We start from the raw sequence: 13,317 nt of genomic DNA on the forward strand, positions 1-13,317 counted from the left end.
TGCCCCCGGGGAACCTAGGCGAGAACTGAGGCCGGACTGCCGGACCCTGCAGTCAGTTCTTCGGGGCAGTTGGGTCCTCCCTGCGGACCCGATAAGCACACCCGGGGCCACCGCCCAGGGCGCCCTCCTCCGAGGCCGTAGGTGCAGAGTTTAGCTCGGCAGGCGGGGGAGGGGACGGACCCCACCTTTTGTATTTCAAGCCGCCAATGGCCTCAGTTTTGTCCGAGATGCGGCTGAGATGCCGGCCTCAGAGGGTAGGGCTCAGGGCGGGGCGGGCTTTCCTGGGCGAGCCGAGCTGTTGGCGAGCTCCCCCCGCTTTCTTCCGTCTCTCGCCGGGCCCTAGAGGGCGCGGGGCGGGGCATGGGCGGAGCCGGGGGCGGGAAAGCCTGCCAATGCCCCGCCCACTTCCGCCCCCTCCCGACGGCGCGGCAAGGTGCGGCCGCTGGGGCGGGGCCTCAGGGGCGGGGCCGGCTCTGTAGGGCGTGGCCTCGGGGACCAGGGCGGGGCCTCGGGGACGGGGCGTGGCCTCGGGGACCAGGGCGGGGTCTCGGGGACCAGGGCGTGGCCTCGGGGACGGGGCGGGGCCTCGGGGACCAGGGCGGGGCCTGAGGGCAGGGCAGCCCGCGCACTCTGCAGGAGCTGCAGCCACCGACGCCCGCGCCTCTAAGGTCTCACCGCTTCCTCAGCAGAGACCTGGGCTCGGCCGCCATGTCCGCCACGGAGGAGGTAGACGGGCTGAGCGTGTTCCGGCCGCACTATGGCTGTGAGTGCGGGGCTCCATGGGGGGCTGGGGGGTGGCTCTCTGCCTTCCCAGGCGCCGTTTTCCCGGGGGCTCGGCCAGGCGGGTGGGGCAGGGCGGCTGCGGGCCGCGCGGACCCGGAAGAGCCGGAGCGGTGGGCGGGAGGGGTGCGGGCGGCGGGGCTCCCAGCCCGCGCCCCTCGGTCTCCCAGGCGGCGGCGGGGGTCGGGGGGGACCCAGGCGGCTTCCACGCCGTCGCCCGCGCGCTGCGGCTGGAGGGCCTCCCCCCGCGCCGCCCGCCCGCCCGCCTCCCCGCTCGGCCGAGATTGAGGGGACGGCCTAGGAGGGTGAGGTGGCAGGAGGACCGAGCAGGGCGTGTCCCGGGGACTGGAGACCGGGCTCTGCTCGTTCTTCCTGGGGAGCTGCTTGCTGCCCGAGTGCTGGCGGCGAGGGGGACCCCGGGTCCAGACCTGCCCGGTGCCGGGCGAGCCGAGAGGTGCGGCCCTGGGCAAGTCACTTCAGCTTTCTCCAGCTCGGTTCCTCCGTCAGGATTTCAAAAGCAACAAAACCAGAAAACTCTCGGACTTCCTCATTTTCTGTAGCTGCCCGTGGGACGTCATTGCACGGCCGGCGGGATAGCTCCCTCCGGCCCAGGCAGAGTCCTTGGGAGTCTTGAGGTTTTCGATTTTATTTTATCCTCTGGGAGCAACGTTGAGTTTTTAAGATAATTTTGCACATCCACCGTTAAATGGGAGGCATTGTATCACGTGTGTGAAATTAAAGGTCAGAGCCGGCCCCTGCCTTCAGAGAACGTTTTAATCAGAGAGACGGACAGGTGTACCACCCCGTGATAATAAGGTGTCATAAAGATAAAAGTTGCGTGGAAACACCAGGCATAAAGAGGAGCCTGGGTGGGGATCAGCCTGGGGAAGGGCGGGGGGCATAGGTAGTGACGTTTGAACAGAGCCTGGAAGTGTGCTGTCAAGTGTGATGGGGCAAAAGATGTGGCTTGAAGATGGAAGAGCATAAACTAAGAAACGGAACAGCAGAAAGGCACTGGGAATTATGGCGTGGAGTGCATGGTGGTGGGAGGAAGGGCAGGGAGCGGGGAGGCGAGTTTCCCAAAGTAGTTGGAGCAAAGTTGGGAAAGGCCTTGAGTGCCACCCCCAGGAGTTAGGAATTTATTCCAGACCCTGGGCGCCCAAGCAAGAGGTGGATTGCTTCGAGGTTAAGCTCACACAGGGGTTTGTGAGATAGACCGCCTGGGTTTGAAGTCAGGCCCCACCACGTGTTAGGAATGGGGCGGAGATCACCCTGCCTCAGTTTCCTCATCTGTCAAATGGGCGCGATCATCTCAGGATTGCTGTGGGGCTTCAGTGAGAGACTGCATGTAAAAGGCTCAGCACCATGGCGGCCCCTTTGTTCTCAATGACTGGACTGCTGGCTTTGGTTATTTTTATTTTTTTAAATATATTTTATTGATTTTTTACAGAGAGGAAGGGAGAGGGATAGAGAGTTAGAAACACCGATCAGCTGCCTCCTGCACACCCCAAACTGGGGATGTGCCCGCAGCCAAGGTACATGCCCTTGACCAGAATCGAACCTGGGACCTTTCAGTCCGCAGGCTGATGCTCTATCCACTGAGCCAAACCGGTTAGGGCTGGCTTTGGTTATTAATACAAGAGGGGAACGACATTTTCAGCTCAATTTAGAAAAAGTCTGGCAGGTGGATGAGTACAGATTTGGCTCTAAATGTCAACTTACTATTTTTCAAGTTATGCTAAACTATAGGGCATGTTCATATTATCATACTTTTTTTTTTTTTTTAAAGGGTAAGATAGGTATAGTCCTGTTTTAGGAAAGTCATTCTGGTACACCTGTCCGGCCCCACGTCCACAGGTTACCCTGACTAAGTGACAAGCAGGAATGGGATGATGTGGCGTCCTCTTATCGTTCAGAAAGGTTACGGATTCTTTCATGTTTCAGCCGTCCTGGATAACGAGAGACTCACTGCGGAGGAGATGGATGAAAGGAGACGGCAGAATGTGGCTTATGAATACCTTTGTCACTTGGAAGAAGCCAAGAGGTAAAGATGGGCTGGCTGAAAAAGAGATTGGGAGGAGGGAGCCGATAGGATGTGACCGCAGATAAAGGCCTCTTTCACCATGTTATAGCTGTGTCTGCGGGAGGCCGGTGGTTTGAAGGAGTAAGTGTAGTTAGGGTGTTTATTCATGGGAGCAAGTAACCTTGCTGGTAGTTTATTCATGAAACACTGATGGACATTTTTTAAAAAAATTTAAATCCTTTATTGTTTAAAGTATGACGTATGGTGGACGTTTTTGTATACTGAAAAGTGTCCAAGTTTGTGTTGTTCTGATTTATGCCCAGGGTGCCTGTGTGAGGCACTCCCAGCTGGGGGGGCGGGGGCGGGGGGGCGGGGGGGGGGAAGAGCATTGTTAGGATTAGAAGTTCTTGGGCGTTAACGTCTCACCAGTTCTTCGTTCGTTTTGCTTTATCTACGAGTTGGGTTCCTTCTCTCCGTGGCAGCGCTACGAGTATAGGCCCATCCATTGGGCAGTCCTCAGAGACAGCGTACCAGAGGCAGCGTCCTCTGCGTCCTTTGTGAAGCGAATGTACAGCTGCTCTTTTGTTTCATCAGATGTACGAGGCCTTTTGTGGCCATCTCCTTTGAGTCTCGATTTGCTATCCGTTCTTCGTTCCTTTTGTCCCGGCGCCCTGTTCCTTTGAACGTCCCGGGGCAGATAGATGTAATTACAGATCAGGTATCCTATAAGGGAGCTTTGGCCGAAAAGGCCAGCAAGGGATGTAATGACAGGTATTCGTGATGCATAGGCTAATGAAAATCATGGATGTTTGAAGTGTGACTAAGAAACAAGATTTTTTGTTTATTTTTAATTCTGAAAATATAAAAGACGCTACAGGAAAGTCCAAGGACAGGACAGCAAACAGGCATGTATTTCAGCAGGAACAAATGTTAGTCCTTTCAGATCTTGCTCTTTCCTCTCAAAAAGACATGATGGCGTTCCCTTTGTGCCCCTTCCTGGTCCTCTTTCCCCTTCGTCCTGTCCCTGGGGCTGCCACTAACATGCATTTGGTGTGTCCGCTTGAATCCAGGCTTTTTTCCGGAGCTTAAAGGTCTCCCCGGAGACTGTGGGATTAGCGATGATTGAGGTGGGGAGAATTGTTTTTCTAAATGGAAGGTTAGACACCAGAGGAGTGTGTTATTATAAAAGGGGTTGGTTTCCTATACAAGGTCTGTAAGGACTTCTTGAACAAGAAGATGCAGTTCTCTGCTCCTCCAGTTGTGGATGGACTAGCGCTAGCTTTGGAAGGTCAGAGGGTTTGGGAGCTGCAGCTGGTCTGAGAGTTCAGGTTGTGCTCTGTGAAGCCTTGTTGATTCCGTTGAGATGAGCTGGGGATGGACAGGCAGACGAGCCTCAATTCTCCTTCCTTCCTGCATCCAAAGCAGTTCTGTTTTTTGTTTTATTTATTAAAATGTATTTTTACTGATTTCAGAGAGGAAGGGAGAGGAAGAGAAATAGAAACATCAGTGATGAGAGAGAATCATTGATTGGCTGCCTCCTGCACACCCCCACACTGGGGATCGAGCCTACAACCCGGGCATGTGCTCTTGACTGGAATCGAACCCGGGACCCTTCAGTCCGCAGGCTGACGCACCATCCACTGAGCTAAACCAGCTAGGGCTGTTTTATTTTTAAATGTATTGACTTTTTGAGACAGACAGACAGACACATCGATTTGTTTTCCACTCATTTATGCATTCATTGGTTGATTCTGGTCCTGATGGGGGGTGAAACCTGCAACCTTGGCGCATTGGGACAACACTCTCACCAACTGACTTACGGGGCAGGGCTCTGCTTTTGTTTTAATATTGGGTTTGACAGTAAAATTTCCTTGTTACACAAGGTGTCTTGGCTGACACCCCCTTGCCACCACTAATCTAGTTCAACCATCTCATGTCAGTGAGGAAACTGAGGCTAGAGCTTTCATGGTCTATGTGTAGTTTTCTTGACGGAAGAATAATTGTCATCATTTTATCGAGTGGTTCTTAACTAGGTATGGGCATTAGAATCACCTAGGAAACTTCCCCAAAATACAGATATCCAGGCCTTAACCACAGAGATTCTGGTTCAGTTAGACCTGGGCCGGGAGGTCAGACACCTGTATATTGTAAATGCTTCTAGTGGTTCTGATGGTCCCCCCGCGTTGAGAAACAAGATTTAAAATGTTTTTAGAAGTCTGCTTGCCCGGCCGTTGTGGCTCAGTGGCTGAGCATCGACCTATAAATCAAGAGATCATGGTTCGATGCTCTGTTAGGGCACGTGCCCGGTTGTGGGCTCGATCCCCTGTAGGGGGCGAACATGAGGCAGCTGATCAATGATTCTCTCTCATCATTGTTTCTCTCTTGCCCTTTCCTTTCCTCTCTGAGATCAATTCAATAAATAAATAAATAGATAGGTAGATAAATATATGTATGTATATATGAAGTCTGCCTATGCTGGGATATCATAGCCTGAAAAGAATGATGCTTTTATAATCACATTTCCTTCTTCAGTTGCTGCCCTAGCAAGGTATTTCATTTGTCAGGTGTTTTTTCCAGTGTAGGAAGGTAACCCATTTTCTTTAAAATCCCTCCAGGGGGCCATGATCACCTGGGGTGTTTTTTCAGTTGGATGTTCTTGCATACTTAGTGAGACATTTGTGATAGTCTTCATTTTTTATGCGTTGGCTATAAGAGAGGACATAATAGTGGCAATTACTTGCCCTAATACACGCCTGCTGGCCAGGCATTGTGAAATGTGCTTGGTTTATTTAATTTTTTTAAAAAAATATTTTTTATTAATTTCAGAGAGAAAGGGAGAAGGAGAGAAAGAGATAGAAATATCAATGATGAGAATCATTGATCGGCTGTCTTCTGCATGCCCCCTCCTGGGGATCGAGCCCTGAACCCGGGCATGTGCCCTGACCAGCAATCGAACCGTGACCTCCTGATTCATAGATCGATGCTCAACCACTGATCCATGCTGGCTGGGCATGCTGGTTTTTTTTTTTAATGGAGGCAATCACATAAAACCTGGACGTGGTGAATTTTTTGTTTCAAGATTTGATTAGGAAATCAACGTTGGAAGCCCCTATTTAGATTTTACAGCTAGTCAAGGTTAGGGAAAGAAGCCTGGAATGTCCTGCTGAGAACAGAGGACTGGATCCCTCCCGGCCGGCCACCTGCTGTGTTTGAGGCGCCCCGCAGGCAGATCACATGCTCTTCCTTATGAGCTTGGGACTTCAGTTCCAGCTGTGTCTCTTTTATTTATTTACTAGAGGCCCAATGCACACAATTTGTGCAAGAGTAGGCCTTCCCCTGGCTGCCGGCACCAACTTCCCTCTGGCACCCGGGACCCAGGCTTCCCTTGCAGCCCCGGCTTTGTCCAGAAGGATGTCCGGTCTATTTAGCATATTACACTTTTATTATTATAGATTTATTTATTTATTTGTTAATTGATTTCAGAGAGGAAGGGATAAAGAGATAGAGAGATAGAAACATCAATGATGAGAGAGAATCATTGATTGGCTGCCTCCTGCACGCCCCCTACTGCGGTGGGGGAGCGGGGGGAGGGGACAGGGGATTGAGCCCACAAGCCGGGCATGTGCCCTTGACCGAAATTGAACCTGGGACCCTTTAGTCTGCAGGCCGACGCTCTATCCCAGCAGTTCTCAACCTGTGGGTTGTGACCCCTCTGGGGGTGGAACGACCCTTTCACAGGGGTTGCCTAAGACCATCGGAAAACACATATATAATTACATATTGTTTTTGTGATTAATCACTATGCTTTAATTATGTTCAATTTGTAACAATGAAAATACATCCTGCATATCAGATATTTACATGACGATTCATAACAGTAGCAAAATGACAGTTATGAAGTAGCAACGAAAATAATGTTATGTTTGGGGGTCCCCACAACATGAGGAGCTGTATGAAAGGGTCGCGGCATTAGGAAGGTTGAGAACCACTGCTCTATCCCCTGAGCCAAACCGGCGAGCGCCCAGTTGTATCTCTTAACCTGGAGAGCTGTGCTGCCCCTTCTGTGCTGCGAGGGCCCCTCTTTCCCCTCGAGCCCCGTTCGCCTTTTTGGATTGGCCCCATCCTGCTTCCTTTGTAACCTCCACCCCTCCCAAACTGGAAGAGCCGCCAGGGCCTGGAATTTACACCGGTTCCAAGGCCAGGAAGAAAGATCAGAGAGATCCAGGGGAGAAAAGGTCCCCCTCTTTAGTTCTATTTATAAGACCGCCGCTCCTCCCACTCAAGGCTCCACCTTGCAGGACAGTGGCCCCATTGTGTCTCGCAGGGCACGCCGTTTTGCCATGTACCTGTAACAGAGCTCTTCAGTGGAAGGAGAGGAGAGTGACTGTGACAGTGTGGAGACAGTGTGTGTAAGTAAGAATGTGTGCAGAGAAACGAGAGAGGGCTGTGGGTGTGGGTCTACGTTTCCCCAAAAAGTTAACTGGGAAAATTTAGGGGTGATTCCACAAAAGGATGCCCTGGGGTGGTTGGGAAATAGAAAATGCAGAGCTTCTGCTTTCTTTATTCTTTGGGGAGCAGCTTCCATGTAGGAAGTTGTTATTGTTCTAATGAAATATTATCTAAGGATATGGGGCTTTTTGCTAGGGCTACAGAGCAGATCAAGGACTTTATAAAGGGAGCCATCTGAAATTACATGTGTATGCTTAAATGCAGGTTTATTTTTATCCTTTTGCCTGTTCTAATTGGGCTTTTCATTTGTTTTGGGTAAGGAGAGTAGGCATGCACAGCGTTGTCACTCAAGGGAAGGAGGTGAGATTTAAATATGTGAGGTCTTGCACAGGAAGAAGTGATAGATCAGAAAAAATAGATCAGGTGACAAAAATAGATCAGGTGGGGGAAAAAAGGAAGAGAACATATCAGGTAGGGCAATCTGAAGATAAAGAGAGTAGTACTGGAAATGGGATTAAATTCAGGCCTGGCCATCCTGGCTCAGTGGTTAAACCGGGAAGTCACAGTTCCATTTCCAATCAGGGCACATGCCCGGGTTGCGGGCTCGATCCCCAGTGTGGGGCGTGCAGGAGGCAGCCAATCAATGATTCTTTCTCATCATTGATGCTTCTTTTTTTCAAATATATTTTTATGGATTTCAGAGAGGAAAGGAGAGGGAGAGGGAGGGAGGGAGAGAGAGAGAGAGAGAGAGAGAGAGAGAGAGAGAGAGAGAGAGAGAGAGAGAAACATCAATGATGAAAGAGAATCATGGATCAGTTGCCTTCTGCACACTCCACACGGGATGGAGCCCGAAACATGGGCATGTGCCTTGACCAGGAATCAAACCGTGACCTCCTGGTTCATAGGTGGACGCTCAACCACTGAGCCATGCCAGCTGGGCTCATCATTGATGTTTCTCTCTGTCTCTCTTTCTCTCTCTCTCTCTTCCACTCTGAAGTACATAAAAAAAAATATATATATATATATTTTAGATTCAGTTAGGTTAAAGGTCACAGGAAGAAGGTTAATTCCAGGTTCTTTCCAGCACTCTCCCAGTTCACATTTAGGATTCCTTCTTTCAGAGGCTTGCTGGTGTGCCTTTTCAGGACTGTCACGAGCCACCCTCCTCCGGCCCAGTCTCCATGCCCCAGCTCAAGGGGTAGGGCACACCCCCTTACAGAAGGGAAAGTAAGGGCTGTGGCTGGTTAGAGACGGTCAGAAACCACAGTAGCACTAGATAGAGGCACTTTACCTTCTGTCATTTAGGGGAGTTGAAAAGTTTCTTGGAAGGAAATCAGGTCTTGCATGGGTCTTTGTGGTTGGCATCGACCCTTTTCTGGGATGAATTCTTCAGATCTCCTCTCCCCTAACTGGGATCTGAATTTCAGTAACATCTGGATAGGTCCAGGCTGGCCCACCGTGATCCTGAAAACAGACGTTAAAGACATTGAAGAGGCAAGAAAATAAAATGGATAGGTGAGGTAACTAGGAAGAACAGCTTGCCCACCGGCTTCTAGAATTTTCCAGTGGAGGATGATCACTTAACGATCGAGGGGGATCATGTTTAGGAGGTGACTCAAGCTCTTCTTTAGCAGATGAGAAAACTAGTTTAATCGCCTCGGGAGACCCAGTGTGATTAAGGGGCTACCTCGCACGTGGCTACTTGGTGGCACGTTGGGACAGCCAGCTGGATGCGTTCATGTGTTCATAATTATCAAGGGAGGAAGTATGGTGTGCAATTTATTCTTATCTCTCTTTTAAAATGGTGACATAAATGAAAACCTCTGATCTCTTTTCTGAAACTTAGTGCAGCTGCATGCCACAGACTCCTGGTAAGAAGTGGATTGCATTTAAATAGAAGTGTATTTGTTATAAAGTGATTCAAATTGAGAGTAGTAACAATAGTTACTTTCCATATAGTAACAATGTTATAAGTGGGAGGAGGTTAGTTTCTAGTGTGGCCACATAAAGCTTTTTACCTAACTGTGTAGCTGAGACTGTTAGCAAATTTATAATTAAGAAATGTGAAGAGGCCCTAGCTGGTTTGGCTCAGTGGATAGTGTCAGGTTCAATTCCGGACAAGGGCACATGCCTGGGTTGCAGACTCAATCCTCGGTGTGGGGTGTGCAGGAGGCAGCCGGTCAATGATTCTCTCTCATCATTGATGTTCCTATCTCCTTCCTTCCTCTAGTTAAAAAAAAAAAATGTGAAGAGTAATCTGGTAAATATTAGGCAGTCAGCTAGTTAGTAGCTATCATTATTACTAAGAAAAGTCATATGACTATAATCTCAAAATACTAAATACCAAGTAAAATAGAACTGGAAAAAGTCTGATTAAAACGTCTTTGAAAATCTTGACTTCAATGATATACGAAGTGAAAAGAGGTAGGACTTTCAGTTTTGGCAGGTGTGAGTTCTGAGTCTGCTTTTGCAAGTTGCTTTAACCTCAGGGAGTGAGCCTAAATTTGTCCTTTGCAAAATGATCTACCATGCATCTTAGGAGCTGCTGTGAGCATGAAGTGCCTGGCATCCACTAGATGTATTCTTTATCCTGGTCCTTGATGGCAAAGCCAATTCACTATAAAGATGATGAAGTATTCATAAACTTTTCTGGGCACTTTCAAGGTCCTAACGTTTGGTTAGACCTAGTTTTTTCACTTCAGACATAAGCGCTTGTCTTAAAAAGGAACTCCAGAAACAGAGGCTACGCTCTATGACAGTGATGGCGAACCTTTAGAGCTCAGCGTGTCAGCATTTTGAAAAACCCTAACTTAACTCTGGTGCCGGGTCACATATAGAAATGTTTTGATATTTGCAACCATAGTAAAACAAAGACTTATATATATGTGTGTATATATATATATATATATATATATATATATATATATATATATTTTAATATATATTTTTTATTGATTTTTTACAGAGAGGAAGGGAGAGAGAGAGTTAGAAACATCGATGAGAGAGAAACATCGATCAGCTGCCTCCTGCACATCTCCTACTGGGGATGTGCCCGCAACCCAGGTACATGCCCTTGACCGGAATCGAACCCGGGACCCTTCAATCCGCAGGCCGACGCTCTATCCACTGAGCCAAACCAGTTTCGGCAAGACTTATATTTTTGATATTTATTTTATATATTTAAATGCCATTTAACAAAGAAAAATCAACCAAAAAAATGAGTTCGTGTGTCACCTCTGACACGCGTGTCATAGGTTCGCCATCACTGCTCTAGGAAGTAGGATAGAGGTGAATGGTATGAGAGGACTGTTCCTTTTTATTTAATGCCCTTCTGTCTATTTAAATTGCTTTTTACAATGATCGTGAGTTTTAAAATAAAGAAAAAAGGAATGAAGAAAAGGGAAAAACAGTCTAACATAATTTTATTTTATTTATTATTTTTATTTTAAATATATATTTTTATTGATTTCAGAGGGGAAGGGAGAGGGAGAGAGAGATAGAAACATCAATGATGAGAGAGAGAATCACTAGTCGGCTGCCTCCTGCACACCCCCTACTGGGCATCGAGCTTTGCAACCTGGGCGTGTGCCCTGACCGGCAATCGAAGTATGACCTCTTGTTCATAGATCAATGTTCAACCACTGAGCCACACCGGGCGAGCTGTCTAACATAATTTTTAGATTGTAATCATGAATTTAGATTTTTAAAATTGCTATAGTGCCATTTAATTACTATTTTCAGTGGGTACATAATGTTCATACTTTATTTATTCTGGTTTAATATTATATTGCTTTGATTGCTGGAAAGGTTAAATATTTCCCTACATATTTGTTTACTAGTTTTATTTTAGGTTGTATATCTTCTGGGGTTAATATGTTAACTTTTGTGAACACCCTTATAATATGGATGTCCTACAGTTAATAATACTGTATTGCATTTTTGAAAGTGGCTAAGATAGTAGATCTTATCGACTCATCACAGGAAACGTATTTTCTTTGTAACAATGTACGGGGATGTGTGTTAACTAGACTTACTGTGGTGATCATTTTATAATAGACACAAATATATAATCATTATGTTGTACCTCTTTTTTTTTTTTGAAGTGAACATATCAAGATTTTACTGTCATAATAATAAAACAAAGTATGAAGCTTAGAACTTGGCGCTTTCTCTTATCTCCTCCCAGTTCAGAATGCTTGCATCTCTTCATAGCCAGCATTCTCTTAGATTTGCAGTTGGGCTCAACGCATTCAAGCCTCGGCACAATCTTTGTTTTTTTTTCGCCTTTTTTCGGAAAATCGGCTTCGTCTGCCCACCATGGTTGCTCTGCTTCCTGTCACAACGCCACTTTCCCTGCGCACACAGAGAGGATCCTTGCCCTTCTTTTTTTTTTTTTTTTAAATATATTTTATTGATTTTTTACAGAGAGGAAGGGAGAGAGATAGAGAGTTAGAAACATCGATGAGAGGGAAACATCGATCAGCTGCCACCTGCACATCTCCCACTGGGGATGTGCCCGCAACCCAGGTACATGCCCTTGACCGGAATCGAACCTGGGACCCTTCAGTCTGCAGGCCGACGCTCTATCCACTGAGCCAAACCGGTTTCGGCTCCTTGCCCTTCTTGTACTGTGTTACTTTGTGGGGCTGATGCTTGCCACCTACTCACAGAAAGTTCGCTGGGTTTTAGGAACGTTCACCATGTTCGCGAGCGCTGTCAGCAGGGAAAGCGTGTTATACTTCTTAAACTAATACAGTGTTATATGTTAGTTATACCTCAGTTTCCAAAAAGAATCTGAACGTCAACCTTCTGTCACATTTGCTACCAATATTTCCCTTAATTTTCCACTTTCTTTGTTATTTCACTGTTCAGTTTTGTTTTGTTTTTATTGATTTTTTACAGAGAGGAAGGGAGAGGGATAGAGAGTCAGAAATATCGATGAGAGAGAAACATCGATCAGCTGCCTCCTGCACACCTCCCACTGGGGATGTGCCCGCAACCAAGGTTCATGCCCTTGACCCGGATTGAACCTGGGACCCTTGAGTCCGCAGGCTGACGCTCTATCCACTGAGCCAAACCCGTTAGGGCTCATTGTACAGTTTTAAATTTTGTCACTTAAATGTTAATCTTTCTGTTTATAATATCTTCTAAATTCAAAGTTTAGATAGCTTAACTTCTCTACAGCCCTGCTAAAATTTCAAGTTTTATATTCTGTTATCTTTTCCCTGATTTAGTGATTTAACGTTTTTTAAGAATCTAAGTCTCGCCGAAACCGGTTTGGCTCAGTGGATAGAGCGTCGGCCTGCGGACTGAAAGGTCCCGGGTTCGATTCCGGTCAAGGGCATGTACCTGGGTTGCGGGCACATCCCCGGTGGGAGATGTGCAGGAGGCAGCTGATCGATGTTTCTCTCTCATCGATGTTTCCAACTCTCTATCTCTCTCCCTTCCTCTCTGTAAAAAATCAATAAAATATATTTAAAAAAAAAAAAAAAGAATCTAAGTCTTTAAAATTCGTGGTGTTTCTAAATTATTCTGATATCATTTAAAAAACAGTGTTATTACTACCTATTAACAGTTGATGCCTGCTTTCTCAGATGTTAGATTACATATAGTTCTAGGCTTTTTATTCTGTTATGGTGAACTATATTTCATTTTTCCTGAGAAAATAGATATGATTTAATTTTCTTGTACTTATTGAGAAGTAATATCTGAAGCTAGCATGATTTTATTAAAAAATACGTTTTTAGCCCTAGCCGATTTGGCTCAGTGGAAAGAGCGTCAGCATGCAGACCAAAGGGTCCCAAGTTCGATTCTGGCTAAGGTCCTGTAACTAGGTTGCAGGCTCCTTTCGGGCCGGGCCCTGGTCAGGGCTCCTGCAGGAGGCAACCAATTGATGTGTTTCTCTCACATCGATGTTTCTCTCTGTCTTTTCCTCTCTCTGAAAAATCAATGGGGGAAAAAAAAAAAGTCCTCGGGTGAGGATTAAAAAAAAATGTTTTTATTGATTTTAGAGGGAAAGGGAGAGAAAGAGAAACATTGATGTGAGAGAGAAACATGGATTGGTT

At 46.9% G+C, this 13,317-nt stretch overlaps 1 protein-coding gene across 1 annotated transcript in view; it reads left to right on the forward strand.

Moving 5' to 3' along the window:
* Positions 1-603: 603 nt before the first annotated feature.
* IQGAP1 (IQ motif containing GTPase activating protein 1) overlaps positions 604-13,317 on the forward strand; it is a 104,496-nt gene continuing 91,782 nt past the window's right edge. Inside the window, exons 1-2 of the mRNA XM_059678159.1 lie at positions 604-763; positions 2,725-2,824. Of these exons, the coding sequence (XP_059534142.1) occupies positions 709-763; positions 2,725-2,824 (155 nt within the window). The 5' untranslated portion in view covers positions 604-708. The remainder of the gene's footprint in view (positions 764-2,724; positions 2,825-13,317) is intronic.

The sequence above is a fragment of the Myotis daubentonii genome, chromosome 21 (genome assembly GCF_963259705.1).
Source record: "Myotis daubentonii chromosome 21, mMyoDau2.1, whole genome shotgun sequence".
Taxonomy (NCBI): domain Eukaryota; kingdom Metazoa; phylum Chordata; class Mammalia; order Chiroptera; family Vespertilionidae; genus Myotis; species Myotis daubentonii.